Source organism: Ceratosolen solmsi, unplaced genomic scaffold, assembly GCF_000503995.2.
Source record: "Ceratosolen solmsi marchali unplaced genomic scaffold, CerSol_1.0 scaffold57, whole genome shotgun sequence".
Classification (NCBI taxonomy): domain Eukaryota; kingdom Metazoa; phylum Arthropoda; class Insecta; order Hymenoptera; family Agaonidae; genus Ceratosolen; species Ceratosolen solmsi.
Window position 1 is genome coordinate 4311061 of NW_011948427.1, and position 16162 is coordinate 4327222.

The window sequence follows — 16162 nt, forward strand, 5'->3', positions numbered from 1 at the left end:
AAGCGTCGACGCTCTTTTTCCTTGCGCTTTATCTCTCTCAGGCGTTTGCGCTCCTCTTTTTCGCGACGGCGAGTCTCCAAGATCGCCTCGTAATTATAGACCGGCTGTACTAGAGGCTCTGTGAAGAAAGAAAGATTGACTTGTAGCGCTTGTACGAGCACTGCTTGTGCAAATGCGATGCCGTGAAAATCGTCAAGGACCACCACGGCAGTGTTTTGGATATTCGCCTCGGGGAAACGAGGCCCTCCAAGTCCGCCTGCGTGCACTTACCAGGTGGAGGTGGCTTGGGTATTGGAAATACGACGGCAGGACTGACGACCTGAGGCGGCGGTACCCCGGTCTGTACAAGAGGCTTGACTCCGGGTAGCAACTGGGGCAGTTGGGGCACCGGCAATGGCGAGGCAATAATAGCCGGCGACGAGTTGGGTGTCTGCTGCTGCTGCTGCTGCTGCTGCTGCTGTTGTTGTGGTTGCTGATGTGGTTGCTGTTGCTGCTGCTGCTGCTGCTGTTGTTGCTGTTGCTGCTGTTGAGAGAGAGGCAACGGTGGCGGCGGAATCGAAGTGGCGTAGCGCATTACGGACGGCGTCGCCGTGATCGAGGTCTGCTGAGGTCCGGCTGCCCAATCAATGACTGTCGTCGGTACAACCTGGAGAACGTTACCGACGCGCACTATCTGATTGGTCGGGAGCGGAGGCGGCGGCACCGGGGCCTGCTCCGGTTGCACCGGATACTCACCAGGTACCACTTGCAGCACGTTGCCCACCTGTAACAATTGCCATATGACACTTTTCACGTAGATGCAAAAGGTAAATTAGCTAGGATCCGTGCCTTGGGAACGCGAACACCCCGACATTTCAATTGTTTACATATTTTGACTTAACTGTGTCCTTTGGTAGTTGTGCTATCGCAACGTAGAGGACAGATAAAACGATTGCTATCTTGTTCGTCCCGGTTAATTGATTTTCAACCAAATATATGAGGATGCATTGATTAATTAAAATATGCTTACTGTAGAAATTATCGCCTTATTTTAAAAAAGTACCTACAAATAAATTTGGAAGATAATAAAATGTTAATATTACGGAAGTTTAACATTAATTTCTATGTTTCATAAACTTATATTGAAAACATTTAAAATTTATTTATTGAAAATATTGAAATATTGAAAACAAAAGAATTGTTTAATATTTTGTGGGAATTTTATTATTATTTTATTATTTTATTATTGTATTATTTTATTATTTTATTTATTATTTTATTATTTTATTTATTATTTTATTATTTTATTTATTTATTTATTTATCTATTTATTTTATTTATTTATTTTTTTAAAGAGCGTATATCTTGGGAATAGGGTGTTATTAAGTTTATCAAGATCGACAAGTAATTATCTAGTATATTTGAAATAAATATAAAATTTAATGAAAAGAATTAAATTAAAAAATTTTTTAACTTCTTTAATGAACAAACAATAGGTACACGACGGATACAACATGTTATATATATATATATATATATATATATATATATATATATATATATATATATATGTATGTATGTCCGTGAAACAAAAAATTATGATAGGATTGCTATTTCGTTAAATATTACATTTATTTAATATAAAGTTTGATTTGGTATTAATTATATGGCAATGTTACACACTGGTGTGTAATACTTACGCAATCATCGATATCGATTATTATGTCACGTATTGAGTACTCAAGAGGAGATTTATTTATAATATCTAATGCAATATTCCCAATTTCTTTCGAAAGCTTTAATGACGGTAATTGAGGCAAGTATTAGGCAAGTATTAACTTAATTTTACAATATATTACACATGTACGCTAACATGTATAGTTATCTTGACCTGCAATACATGGTATATAAAATTTTTATTAAATTTCTACACTAACATCGATGCACCACGCTAATCCTTAAATTACTCGACTCTAATATCAAGCAATTATATACTTCAAATCTATATGTATGACGATTAATGAATTTAGTATTTACAGTCTGTATAAGTTCACTCGCTAAGTGGTAAATTATAAGGAGCGAATGAATTCATTATTTAATTATTACTCTATATAATTAACTTTGGAACGTTAATCTAATCGACTATTGAAATATAAAAATATAAATATCATACCTGTAAGACCGTTTGCTGATGTCTTATAAAATGTCCATGATGTTGTCCGTGCTGTAAATTCGGATAGCCTATAGGATTTGGAATAAAGCCTTGAGAGCCAAAGCTGGTAGGTACCGTCGAATCTATGGGTGCCTGCTTCTTAATCCCCAACTCTAACTCAAGCCTACGCATAAGAAGGAACGATACAATTAATGATAATAACAATGATAACGACATTATAAAAAGCGGTAATAATATAAGGTAGTTGTTTAGGTAATTATTATTATTATTACAAGTTTTTATGCTCAAGACAATAATTTTTAATTAAGAATTCATAAATTTAGGATAAGAAAGAAAAATCTTGAGAATCATTATAGATAATTTCGTAAAAAATACTTCTTCAAAATACTTTGAATAATGAATAATAATAATAAACAATAACAATAACAATAATAATAACAACAACAACAGCAACAATAACGTGAGATGGATAATTGAGTATTTGAATGGAAAATTATTGTAGTATTGAAAATAATGGTGTATCGAACACTTTCAATTATTAAAATTTCAAGGCACAAAATTCTGTTAACCAGAAAAAACAAGAACAAATAATGAAAATACTAGCCTGTCGTCGAGAGACAATCGTTTCGGCGAGTCCGTCGATTCGTCTGCAATCCTCGGATAAGTCAGATTCCTGCTCTGATAATAAGTATTGTACTCGGGCTCGTCGTTGTCGTTAGAGTAGCGATAGTGCGAGGAGACGTTACCACCTGGCGCGACCTCGTCCATGTCTTGATTAACGGAGGCCATGCCTTGTGCAATTGCCGGCATGTCGTCTTGGGATTCGTTGGTGCCTGTAAGCTGTATAATGGTATCCATACGTCGTGATCGATCAACGGATAGACGGGCTGGAGTGATGCACGTCACAACGGGTGGCTCTACCGGTCGAATCAAGGAAGACGATCCCGCTCGAGCGATGCTTCCACCCTCTCCGAGACGACGGATTTCCTCCTCTAGACGAGATTTTTCATCATCGATTTTTAGACGATCGCTGCTGCTGTAGCGGCCCCTTATAGGTGAAAACGATCTGCGCTCACAACATTATTATCGTTAATTTTTCATTTATCTTCTACTCGCTATTAACAATAATACTATTACAATGCTTTAATGGAAAATGGAGAAGAAAAAAATAATAATTATTATTATTTCCTCTCGCGGTACTACGAAAATTATTCCAATAAGCTACTTTAATTACCATCGAATTACAATTTTGTTGAAACTTTTAACAACATTAACATATCTAAACATTTTTCACATTTAATGTCACATGTTATTAAATATAGCGTTTTATGGTATAATTAACAGACTTAAACGATTTGTTAGTAGAAACTAAACTTGTAGAAAGAAAGAGATTTAAGATTTACCTAGAGCGTCGAGATTTGTCCAAAAGTCTTAATTCGTGATTCCGGAATCGTGATCGCGAATTCGACCTGCTCCTTGATCGAGATCGCGATCTTGACCTTGTTAACGATCTAGACCATGATCTTGAACGCGAGCGTGAACGCGACCGGTACTTTGATCTAGGAGGTGGCGAGCGTCTGGATGAACGTGGTGGCGACAGTTTTCTTAACGGAGGCAGTTTTTCACGTCGCGACAGTGGCGTACTGCTCAACGAGTCCGGAGAGCGACTGTCCTTTCTATCTCTTCTGTCGAACATTTTTCCCGAATCTCTGTAAAGTGTCAATGCAATTCAATCGTATGGTTATAAATAAAGAGGATTAAATTTAAAAAAAAAAGAAAAACCAATTTCAATAAATTTAAGAAAGGGACATTGGAATTTTTTCTCTTCTAAGCTTTTTCCTACATCATTAATTAAAAATACTCGGTATTGTTTTCCGTACCTGACACTTCTATTTCTAGCGCTCGAGCGATGTCCTTTACCATCTCTATCTAAACTGTCGTCCCTTGATCGCATTTTATTTTCATAATTATATTCGTTTGGATATGGATTAATAATTAGCATTTTTTCATCGGGATGATCAGAATGTCGCCAAGATTTTTGCATATCTTCGTCTATTCGTGACCTGAAAAAAAAAAAAAAAAAAAAAAAAAAATTAATATGTACTTACAGGAGGATAGACGGTAGATAAAAGGTTGAAAGTAAATGATAAAATGCAACTTGCCGACTGCCACGAATCCTGTCACTTTCATAATTTCTTTCTCGAAGAATTTCCATAGGATCGTAAGGCTTATCTCTACCTTTCTCCGTATCAAATCCATCATCGTATCTTCTCTTACTCCGATCGCTTTTGCTCGACTGCGAACTCTTTTTTAAATTATCTGTTGATTCGGAAATAACGCAACAACAAAGTCAATAAATATGTAATAAATATGTAATAAATATGTAAATCAATCAAACGCATGATTTGTATTATATTTTCCCTATTGACATGGAAAATTAAATTGAAAAGTCACTTTTTTGCTCAGTTAGCATATTTTATAATGAAAAGAAATGGAATGCAAATGAAAACGGGCAAATAAAGTGCGATCAAATGACTTAGTTAAGTATTCTTTTTTTTTTTTTTTTTTTTTTTTTTTTTTTTTTTTAAATATTGAAAGCGTTAAAAATATAAAGCTGCTGTAAATGTTTTTTTGTCAAATGACGTAAATCGAGCCATTGAGTGAACCCGGTAAATCGCGTATTGATTAGAATTTTTTTTATTACCCCTGTAAGAAGAAGTTTGCTTAGCAGGACTTCTTTTGTCCCTTTTGCCATGCGTCAGTTTTGATCGGTCATCCCGCTTTCGAGGACTTCGACTTCTGCTCCTACTCCTGCTAACGCTAGCATTTCGACTAGTACTTCCACTTTTGATTGGTTCCTTAGAGTCCCAGGAACTAATCGGACTTCTTCTTGAGGTTCGACTTTGGTATTCCTTTTTATCCTTACAGTCTTTTTCAACATTTTTCGAATTACTCTTGCCACGATTTTCATTATCGTGCTCTTTACGAATTGGGCTTTTTCGCTTTACGCTCGGGGGAGATTTCGAACTCACAGTTCTAAGACTAGATTGGGCATCCTCCATCTTTATACTTTCGACGGGCTTCGGCAACTCGTGATTATCTATGTTGCAAATTTTCTTTTTAAACGCTTCCGGTGAATTATTTGTGAATTTAGATTGCTCGCTATTTTGGCGCGTTAACACTTGCTTCGGCACTAATTTAAGCATTTCTTTCGAACTATCTTCGGTCGCGCTTAGATCAACGGATTTCTTATTAGCTTTGTTTAAAATTTTATTTTCAAAATTTATAGTTTCAATGTCTAAGAAAATGTCTCTATACGAGCTACTGGAAGCATCAATTTTAGAATCAATTTCAGCCAAGCCGGGTATACCAAACTCAGATGCTTCGTCGATTTCCGGGCGCTTCGTTCCCCAACCACTTGGCGTAACGATTTCTTCTTTGATTCGCTTTGACGACAATGTCGTATCCTGGCTCAGTGATAACGGATCTTCGACTTCTTGTTTGGTCTTGTTATATGTTATGTCCAACATCTTTTGATCTTTTGACGCAGCCTAGAAAATTTATTACCAACGACATTAAGCACGAAAATTTATATTTCAATTTTAGATTTTATTGAGATTTATTTAAATAAGTAATCGGCCAATGTGACGTTATGAGCCATCGCCACGAATTCAGCGACAATAGTCAGTGAGAAAAATATTATATTATATTATTTTATGGTATTTTAATGAGAATCGTACCGTTGTTTGAACATTTTCTGCCAAAACAACGTTTCTGCCATTTGTAATGAAGCACGAGCTTGTTAATTGTACTTACGATCTCAATAATTGCCGGGGCCTCCAGGTTGAGGCTGCTCTTAGGATCGAAACTTTTTTTCATCTTGCCCAAATTCTTCATCATATCCGTGGGACTGAGGTCCATATCCTTAGCCGTCAAGGCACGCTCCAGCATCGCGATCTCTTCCATCTTTCTCCTCAAGCTCTTAGGCGAGTCGACGATACTCATGTCCTTAGGTGGAGTGTAACGCACAAGTGAGGCTGAGTTCACCTTGGCCGTTTCGTCCTTGACGCGCGCGCTCACGGCTTCGAGTAGCGGACTGTTAAACGAAGTCTCGCTCGACTTGGAGCCCATCATATTCAGGGTGTTGTCGACGGCTGTGAGTTTCAACCAAACGTTGCCCTCCACCTCCCACATCACTGGCGGCGCGTTTTCAAACTCATCCGGATGATTCTCAACGTCCCAGCGACTTTTGCGACGGGGCTTATCGTCTACCGCGATTCTCGTCACACTCTCACTGGTCTTCGCGAGATTCTTTTTACCTGCCAAGTACGAAGAAATAAAATTTATAAAACCGTTGAGCAAATTGACTGCTTAGTGAATTTAATTTAACGATTTAATTTAATGTTGCATGGATAACATGGCCTTAGACGGTAAAAATTAATATAATACGGAATTATTGAATTAAGAAACGATTGCTATTAATTACCACGTGTACGATGATTGTTACTATCCATTCACTATTACAGCGTACACTATTACAGAGGGGAGGGGAGGGGAGGGGAGGGGGGATGGATGGATTGGGGATAGGAGTCAGAAATTTTATTCGAAAGCAACTAACCCTCGATTTCGCCGACCAAGTTGTCTTTACTCTCTATCGACACATTCTTCTCCAATGATAGCAAGAGCTCTTCTCGCTCAGCATTCTCCTGCTCGTCCTCCCATATCCTAATCGTATTGACACGCTTCTCCTTCTTCCTCTTGCTATCCTTCGTGTTCTCTATATCCACGGGTATGTACGTATCCGTATCCTTATCATATCTAATTCCGTTGTCGTGTCTCTTCAACTTTGGCCCTTCAATTTTTAAACTCGTTGTGGAATCTGGCATAGCGTCGAGGCTGTCCACTTCCCATTCGTTGGCAAATATCTCGCATTTGTCAACGGCCTGCTGCTCGAGCTGAGTAAGCGACAATACGTTCAGGGAATCAAAGTCCGTGTCGCTCCAATCGACGAGGGATTTCTTTTCGAGAGAGATGTACTTCTGGGTCTCCTCGTCGCTCGCCGCGACTTTTGCCTGCCGCTTGCTATCCCTCTCCCATTCGCTTTCAAATTCTTGGCTCTCCCTCTCTGAGTCTTTGTCCTTCTTCTTTTTTTTGTTCCTACTACTGTTATCTGTGCCTTTAATGTTCTCGTCTTCGGACTCGCTCTTCTCATCCTCCATTTTCGTCTCCAAAGCTCGCGGATCCTTCCCAGAATCACTCTTTATCTCATCCTGCATCTCTTTCTTCTTGACTAGTTCATTCGGTCTTTGTTCCTCTTGGATTTGCAAGCTCTTCTCGTGCTCCTGACCAATTTGCCTGGGTATGCTATCCCTTTCCCACTCCGAGTAAGTCTCTTCGCTTATTCCTCGGTTTCTGCCTTCGTGGACGATAGGACTTTTGGAATTTTTGGCCAGTTTGATATTAGCCTTATGTGACAAGGCCGCTTCGGGCTCCGCAATTGCCTGCTTGCTTTTTCCAGATTTCTGTGATTCCTCCTTGATTTTCGCAGCCTTGTGGCGCTTGCCATCGCTACTTTTCTCATTTTTCGCCTTACTTTTGTCCGCGCTTCCATCAGCACTCTGCTTATCCAATTTGTCCTTCTTCCTCTTCGCCTTCATTCGGCGCGATCTCTTTTTTTTGGCTGGTCGCACATCCGAGTCACTACTACTCGATTCCGTACTGGCTTTACGCCTGCGCTTGCGCTTCGGTTTCTTGCTTAGTTTCTTCATTCGCTTGGCCTTCTTCTTCTTCTTCTCGCTTTTACGTCTTTTTCTCTTACGCAGCTCTTCGGAGCTCGAACTGTCGCTGGAGCTGCTGTCGCTGCTTTCGGACTCGGTGCTCGATGACTTCCTCGGTCGTTTTCGACGATGCTTACGACGTTTCGCTCTGATCTCTTCGGAATCGGAGCTCGATGAGAAACTTGAATCACTGCTCCAGCTCTCTCGACGTTTACGTCGTTTTTTCGAATTTTTCATTTTGCTGCCGGAAGCTATACCGGATCTGCTGTCTGAAACATCATCGCCATCGCTCACCTTCTCCACCTTGATCTTCACGTTTTCCCAATCGCTTGGAATTGAACGAGAATCATCGTCATCTTCGGATGACTCGTATTGATCATTAGATTCTTCGCTATTTATTGTCCCTTGTGATAATGATTGGATTGGTAAGAAATTATTCTGAAAATAAAATTATAAATATTTACTTACACATGTGGATGGATAATATATATATATATATATATATATATATATAGTAAATAAGCGTAAGTACTCATTGTATAATGAATAACACAATTTGTCACTGATTGTATTTTATTAAATCTACGATAAACAAAAGCATATCGTTTACAAATACTTCAATATATTTTTATTATTAATGTAATCAATTACGAATACAACTTTAATATAAAACAATTAAAAATAATGACAAATAGTTATTACTCACTTGATGTTGTGACTGCTCGCATATATCCTTGTCAGATTCATTGGATTGTTCGCTCGTCTTTTCTTTCTCGATATTTCTAATTGCTCTAATGGGCGTAGTCACGGGAGCAATGACCTCTTTACTAGGATTTTCGGTCGGTGTTGGTATATCCCCCAGATTGAAACTCGTAATCGAGGAATCTTTGGATACTTTTGTTTCCAAACTGAATTCGTAGAAGGTTGAAGGCGATGACATATTCACGGAAGTTTCTTGCACCTCTTCGTCAGTCGAATTCATTATCTTGGCTTTGGTCGTAGTCGTCGTCGTAGTCGTAGTCTCTGGATTGCCGAGCATTTTTATAAATTGTTCATATTCCGATACGAGTTTGTTATCACCAATTTCAGGCTCTGGCGTCAATGATTTGGCTTTATCGGAAATTTCCATGGGTATATCATCTGCTTCTTCTATTAAAATCTTATCTTTATAGTGATGATGGTGATGGTGATGCTTATCTTCCCGATTCCGGTGTTTTTCATGCTTACTTTTTTCGTCTTTATATTTTTTATGCGATGGCGACTTGTCCTTTCTCTTGGGCGAAGGTGATTGAGAATGTTTCGATTTGGACTTATGTTTATTTTTCGCTTTATTCAATTGTTCCTCCAGATCTGTTACAATATAAAACAATGAAACATTCAAATTACCATATCATCGATCATTATAATATTTAATACGATATAATATGAGTTCAAATAATATAAAATAATGGCATCCAGTCTTTTAAATGAATAAGAACAACGGACAACAGTTACTTACAGTGTTCGGTTGAAGTTTGTTTCAATTCGCGTGGTTCTGATTTAGACTGTGGTAAAGACTGTGACAACGGTTGTAACTGTATTTGTGGATCCAATAATGATTTTGGCTCCAATTGTGACAGTGACTCTGATTCGGATTCTGTTGATGATTCCGTAAGATTTCGCTCACTAATTATGACATTTTCCTCTTGAGATTTTTCAAAAACATTATCATTATCACTCAATTCATTCTCGCTATCCCATTTTGATCTTGGAAAAGATGGTACGTCGATGGAAGTCCTTATGGTTATTGATTTGGATGGATCCATAGTTTTATACCAAAGTCTTTCGTGATGACCTTCTTCACGCTCCGATGTTATTATTCTGTAATTTTAATTTATTGAAAAAATACGTTAAAAAACATTAAACTATATGTTTTAAATTTAAAGTTTTAAGGTTAAATTTACACGATTTATTATAAAAATTCTTTCATAACTAATAAACAAAAATTTCTAATAATCAAAAGTTTTAATTTTTAAATATTACAGTTTTTCATAAACAAAACAATGTATTAAAATTATTTTATGTTTTACAATAATAAACTGTAAATAGTTTTTTCTGCACAGCCATATAGATATTAATGTTATGCATTGTATATAATGAGCGATGGAGGATAACAGGTAGAACAAATAACGCAATGTATGTATTATGTACATCAATAACTTTTTAAATATCTAATAAAACTATTTATAGAAGATTTAATAAATAAAAAGATAAATTCATACGGAATACTCACCTTATTTGTGTTGCTTCACAGATGTCTTCCATTTTCTCACGTCTATTAGGTGAGACGATTCTTAACATTTGTTGACGATCAAAATATATTGGGTGCCTTGGATTTTCACAATACAATATCAAAGGCTTATTCTTTGTAGCTTTTATTATCTCTGGTGGATATTCTTTAGGCCCATTTTGACCTTCAGCAAGAAAAGCATAACGATGCATTCGAATATCAGACAGCATTAATATTTGTTCAAGATATTGATTATAATCCTGTGCAGATCTACGAATAGAATATAGAATTATTTCAATAGTTATATATTATCTTAATTACAAACTGCACAATTCCTTATGTCAAAAAAATTGTATTAAATACAAAAGGAAAAGAATATTAATGAAAATAGGATAGAAAACTTTGACAAACCTGGGTTTATTAATTTTATCACCATTGTCATTACGCTTAATATATCCTACATCGTCTATAAAAAATCCATATTTTCGAAAATCTTTCCAAGAACGACATTTTAATAATTCTTTTTCTCTTATTTCTCTCAGTTTATCTTTCTCTCTTTCTCGCTCTCTGTGTGCTTTCATCCTTGGTTCTTCCCGTTTTTCTTTCACATCCATTCTTTCTAATTTTTTATCTCTCGAATTTGCTCGTTTACACGTTACATCATCTCTCTTTATTTTAATTTCATCGCGATCGTCATCCCGCTTCGTATCAATTTTAGGCTCATCCCGTTTATTGGTTTCTACCTTAAAGTCTTCTTTTTTTGATTTATCCAATTTGACTTCTTCTTTTTTTCCAACATCAATTTTCAAATCCTTTCTCGGCTTATCCAACTTTATTTCATCTTTTTTATCTACGTCTAATTTTAAGTCATTTCGCTTATTCTGATCAAATTTTTGATCATCTTTGTTGTTTCCGTCAGATTTATCCTCCTTTCTGGTAATTTCTACTTTTTCTATTTTATCAATTTTTATTTCTTCAATTTTCTTAACTTCAGCCATTTTAGGTTCTTCCTTAGCTTCTTCTTTACATTCTTCATTTTCTAACTCGTTTTGTTTAATATCGTTAACTCCTCCTTTACTATTTTCAGATTTAGAATTCTCTTTTTTGGTATCATCATCTAGTTTTGGATCTTCCTTTTTATCTTTATTTTCAAATTTTATATCCTCATTCTTAAAAGATTCGGACTTTAAATCTTGTTTAACATTATCCGTTTTTTTATCATCTTCCTTTGCTTCTTCTGTTTTCATATCTTGCTTTTTACTCTTATCAGATGATTTAGACTCCTCTTCCTTGTGCCTTGATTCTTCTCGTTTATACTTTGAGTCATCTTTTCTGTCCTTTCTTTCTCTTTTGTCCGTTTTATCATTTTTATCTTTATATTTACTCTTACTATAACGTTCATCTTCTTGGGATGATTTACGATTGGACCGTTGTCTTGATCTACTGCGAGATTTTCTATCTCGACTATGTCTTCTTTCCCTTCAAAAATTATAAACAAAGCGAATGTAAATAATAGCAAAATGAATAAAATGAGGTTTCCAAATTTTTTATACCTGTCACTCTTTCTCCTATATGACGACGATCCTGATCTTCTTGAATAACGTTCTTCGCTTTTCCTTTCTCTACTGGAATCTCTAGCTCTTTTATCGTGTAATGCATTTCTTATGTTAATATCTCTCATTTCTGAAATTTAAAAATTGTTAAAATATTTTTAATCCAAACTATGAATAATGATTAATTTTAAGTAAAATAATCTTTATACCTTGAGCAGCCAATCTATTTTTATTTTCTTCTCTCACTATTTCTTCTATTGCCAAAATTTTTTCTTGCCCTAAAAAATAATGATTATAGAATATTTGTTTAACAAAGAAATATAGAAAATTTTTTGAAATTTAATATTAAACAAAATTAACGCTCAACTTACTTTTAACTCTATCACCTTTCATTTTTAATTTATGTACTTTTGGCATTGGATTAAATTTATTTGCAAAAGCCATTAATCTCTTTTTAGCTTGAATTTTTCCAAGTACAGGTTTCCATATTTTTGGACTTTCAATTTTTACAGAATCACTACTAACTTCTCCTTTGGAACTATCGGGTGTAGCAGGTGTTTCAATATCCTCTAACTTAACCAGATCCATTGGGAATGGATCTTTGACTTCTAAAGGTTCCATTTTCGGTAAAGGTACCGAATCACCTATGTCACTGGCATCTTCACAAGATAAGATTTAATACGCCATTTTTAAATTTTCTTATAATTACTTTAAACACATAAAAAATCATCTTACATTAAATAATTTAGTTTCAAAATTAATAAATAAAATTGATATAATCATAATCTACTGTTATCACAGTTATTCTAATTAAGAATAAGTTATGATTATGAAAAGAACATTGTAGTTGATAATAGGTTAGATGTTTAAAAATATAAATTTATCTTATGATTATAATTAATTCAAATGATCAATGAAGAGTTCTTTAATGTAAGCTTTCCTTAAAAAATATTTATAATAAAATAATTATTTAATTAACAATCATTAATATATATATATATATATAAAATTTTTAAAATATAAATCAAATAAGATAATCTTTTTATGATAAAACTTTGGTTTTAATATGGAGGAGCCATTAAAATTTACAAACAATTGTAAGTTTGGAAAGAAATGAACCTTTAGTGATTTTGAATTTATTTCTTAGTAATTAAGTTAATTAAGATCCTGTTGGATAAATTTTAATTCAATTTACTATATTAGTATAATGACCAAAATATACATTTTAAAGTTTATAACAATTAAATGTATTTATATCGATGAAAAGGTTAAATCTATATATTTCTGAATAAATTAACTCACCTTGCATTTTAATATTATTTTATATATTCAATTCTAATCTAGATTCAAAATTAAACAGATCATCGCATGAAATATTTCAACTTTGCCATGATTATCTAAACTTTAATAATTTTTAAGATAAAAAAAGTAATTCCATATATTACAATAACTATAAAAGTTTTGTTGTCTGTATAATTATTGCTTTGATGTTTCATACAAATGTGAATATTAATTGGCTTTGATAAACTGTAAAATTTGATCATAAAAAGACAAATAATTCATGAAAATGCCAAAATTTGTTTTATTAAAAAATTATAATTGATGCACTCATAAATTCCCTTTGACACTTATGAAAATTGACAATATGTCTTGACGATGCCTTAAATCTCCTATTACTCATCACATTTGCAAGTAAACGAAAAGTCGGTTAATTATTATGATAAAAGATGAAAAAGATTGAAAGGTCTCCCTCCAAAATATTTACATAAAATTATTATACCTAAATTCCGTCGATATTCGATAACATTATTACGACAATACTTTTCATAATCTCTATACACAACGTGCTTTCCTACTTTCCAGCATACATTACTTTATTACGTATTAACCATTTAATTCTAAATTTTAGCCGTAACCTGTTTCAGATCTCTTATGATACACACAACGCGACAGACATTTTGCTTTTCGTAAGCCTGATTAGACGACAGAAGTGACAACTCACAGAACTCAGACTTAAAAAGTTGAATAATGCAGTCAATGAAGATTAACATTAATAAATAAAAAAAAAAAAAAAAATCAATCAATAAACGATGTTGTTTGTTTTAGATAAATTACTTTATGTGTCTGACATACTAGTTAAAACTTTTTTATTTAACTCAACATCGAGATATAAGGACAAGTAAAGGTTATATAATGGTTGGTACAACTGAAGAAAGAAAAATGAGCGATTTTAAAACTTTATTTTGATATCAATTTTATTATTAAGTCTACAATAATAAGCATACCGTTATTAATAAGAACAGAAACGCACTTTTGTCCTTTTATAAACTCTTACATTCATATAATTCTGTTATAGTTTCAATAGAACTTTAATACTACGTATGCAATCCCAGTTCAGCTTTAATTATTATATAACGACATTAAAAAAAAAAAAAAAAAAAAAAAAAAAAAAAAAAACCACTTTTTAAAACATTTATTTCAATAATAAGAAATTTAGTAAAAAGAAACACAAGAAAAAAAAAAAATTTATTGACATTGTGGAGTTAATTTTAAACTTAATATAATTTTAAAGAACATTGACCGATGTAATAATTTGATTAAATAGTTAATATTAAATAATTAAATAGAATACAAATAATTTTCTGAATTTAACATACACTATCCCTATATATTACAATAATATATAATAGAAATCAAAAATAATCCAAATTGACATATTTCTTTTTTTTCAACCAATCAAATCGACATTTTAAAACAATATTACAAAATAAATGTTATTAATAAGAAAATTAACGTTAATACGATGAAATGTTTATATAATTAATATGTATTATATATTCGATAATATATATCATCATTTGAATAATAATAATCATTTGGATCAATTTGCATTTCTATGCACTGTTGTTTATAGATATAGCATTATATGATTTAAACGAATTAATTTATTTCTTCAACTTCCGATGGATCGCCACCTATGGCTTTCCAAAATGCTGTTACCAATTGTTCAGCCGCGACTCTTCTTTGATTTGAAGGCATTGACGCTGCGTGTTCTTTCATTGCTCTCAAGTGACAAAATAGTTCACCAAAATCTGCTCCTTCGTTGTTCATAATTCCATCTTCAAAATATTTAATTATACATACGGAATTTAATACACGATACATAAAAAGAAAACAAAACAAAAAACAAAACACAAAAAAAAAAAAAAAAAAAAAAAATTTCAATCAAACAACATTATCCAAATCCCTGCGAGTAGATTAATAGATTTTGTAAGCATAGCTTATAAATCTTACCCAAAACACTTTCCATTTGTAAACGTTCTGAAATATCTTGTGCATTGCTTAGGCAGACATTTTCTAATTGGTCACCAACTTCGTTCACTTCAAATTGTGATCCTTGAGTATTCTTTCTCGTGCCTAAAAATATTAATTTCAATTATTATTCGCAGTTATAGCGTCATTATATAATAAAAATTTAATGACAATTTTTTAGATTAATGTTTGGCCACATATGAGTTTCCAAAGCTTCGACGATTCGTTCGATTCCATATTTGCTTTGATCTTCTTCAAGCTCCATAATTTCTACAGGATCCGAATGCTCAAGTTCAATAAGTTCAAATTTTCTTAGCGCGCACCATTCTAACACTAAATTGATAAATTTTTAAAACTCATTATATTAATTATTAATATGCATAAATAAATATTCAATATTATAAAATCAATGGAGATAATTGCCTTGTTCTCGAACAGTTGCATTAGGAATAGAATTACAAACTAATAATAATATTTCTGCCTCTGATCGATCAAGTAGCGGCACAATTTGTTCAGACATGAGACGGAAGCTATCTCCCTAAAAAATTTAAACAGCATTAAAAAATGAATGCGCACTATGGTAAATAAAAAGATCTCACTGTTTCTAAATCATAATGAAATATTAATGCTTCAAAATTCGAAAGGTTTATCGATAGATTGTCGGTTGTGCATAATAAAATCTGAGCCGTGTAGTATTTATTGTCAATATCTAATAAATAAGTTTCCATGTCAGCTTGTTGTGATAAATACTTGGCTCCCATCTCTAAAGAAATATCAAATTGAAGATGTTGATTATTTTTTCATCAAAATTTGTTTAAAATTATAATACCAATTGTCACATACTACTTGCTATTTCTTTAGCCTTAGCACGTTTTGAGTTTGATATTAATACACGAGGCAAATTCATTTCTGCATTCATATTTTCCGCAGTATGAGCATTCATATCAACGGGACAATACTAATTATAATATTAATGAAACTCTGAATTGATCGTAATTGATCGTAATTTATAGGTTACCTTTCAATTGTATACAAATACGTATACGAATGGACATGTGTGCGTGCATGAGGGTGTCATATGTGTTGACATCTATCGAAT

The 16162-nt window shown here is 33.5% G+C and overlaps 2 protein-coding genes across 2 annotated transcripts in view; both read right to left on the reverse strand.

Annotated features, from left to right (window-relative positions):
* LOC105363448 (uncharacterized) overlaps window positions 1-13153 on the reverse strand; it is a 14999-nt gene extending 1846 nt beyond the window's left edge. Inside the window, 19 exon segments of the mRNA XM_011501136.1 lie at window positions 1-118; window positions 271-431; window positions 546-763; window positions 2153-2315; window positions 2757-3218; window positions 3556-3861; window positions 4033-4215; window positions 4315-4471; window positions 4857-5703; window positions 5969-6471; window positions 6771-8367; window positions 8636-9279; window positions 9428-9789; window positions 10202-10468; window positions 10610-11677; window positions 11752-11881; window positions 11961-12029; window positions 12123-12410; window positions 13054-13153. The exon segment at window positions 1-118 is cut by the window's left edge and continues 10 nt beyond it. Coding sequence (XP_011499438.1) covers window positions 1-118; window positions 271-431; window positions 546-763; window positions 2153-2315; window positions 2757-3218; window positions 3556-3861; window positions 4033-4215; window positions 4315-4471; window positions 4857-5703; window positions 5969-6471; window positions 6771-8367; window positions 8636-9279; window positions 9428-9789; window positions 10202-10468; window positions 10610-11677; window positions 11752-11881; window positions 11961-12029; window positions 12123-12410; window positions 13054-13060 — 7550 coding nt within the window. The 5' untranslated portion in view covers window positions 13061-13153.
* A 1446-nt stretch (window positions 13154-14599) lies between these two features.
* LOC105363449 (alpha- and gamma-adaptin-binding protein p34) lies at window positions 14600-16097 on the reverse strand. Its single transcript, XM_011501137.1, has 6 exons — window positions 15907-16097; window positions 15663-15826; window positions 15487-15601; window positions 15235-15396; window positions 15046-15168; window positions 14600-14870 (listed from the first exon to the last, which is right to left on the reverse strand). The coding sequence occupies exons 1-6, from the start codon at window positions 16004-16006 to the stop codon at window positions 14692-14694; spliced, it is 843 nt and encodes a 280-aa protein (XP_011499439.1). The 5' UTR covers window positions 16007-16097; the 3' UTR covers window positions 14600-14691.
* Window positions 16098-16162: the final 65 nt, after the last annotated feature.

Coding starts and splice junctions, on each gene's coding strand:
- LOC105363449 (XM_011501137.1), bottom strand. CDS start 16,006: ATGAATGCTCATACTGCGGAAAATATGAATGCAGAAATGAATTTGCCT. Junction 15,602..15,662: donor TTCATTATGATTTAGAAACA/GTGAGATCTTTT, acceptor TAAATTTTTTAG/GGAGATAGCTTCCGTCTCAT. Junction 14,871..15,045: donor ACAAATGGAAAGTGTTTTGG/GTAAGATTTATA, acceptor AATATTTTGAAG/ATGGAATTATGAACAACGAA.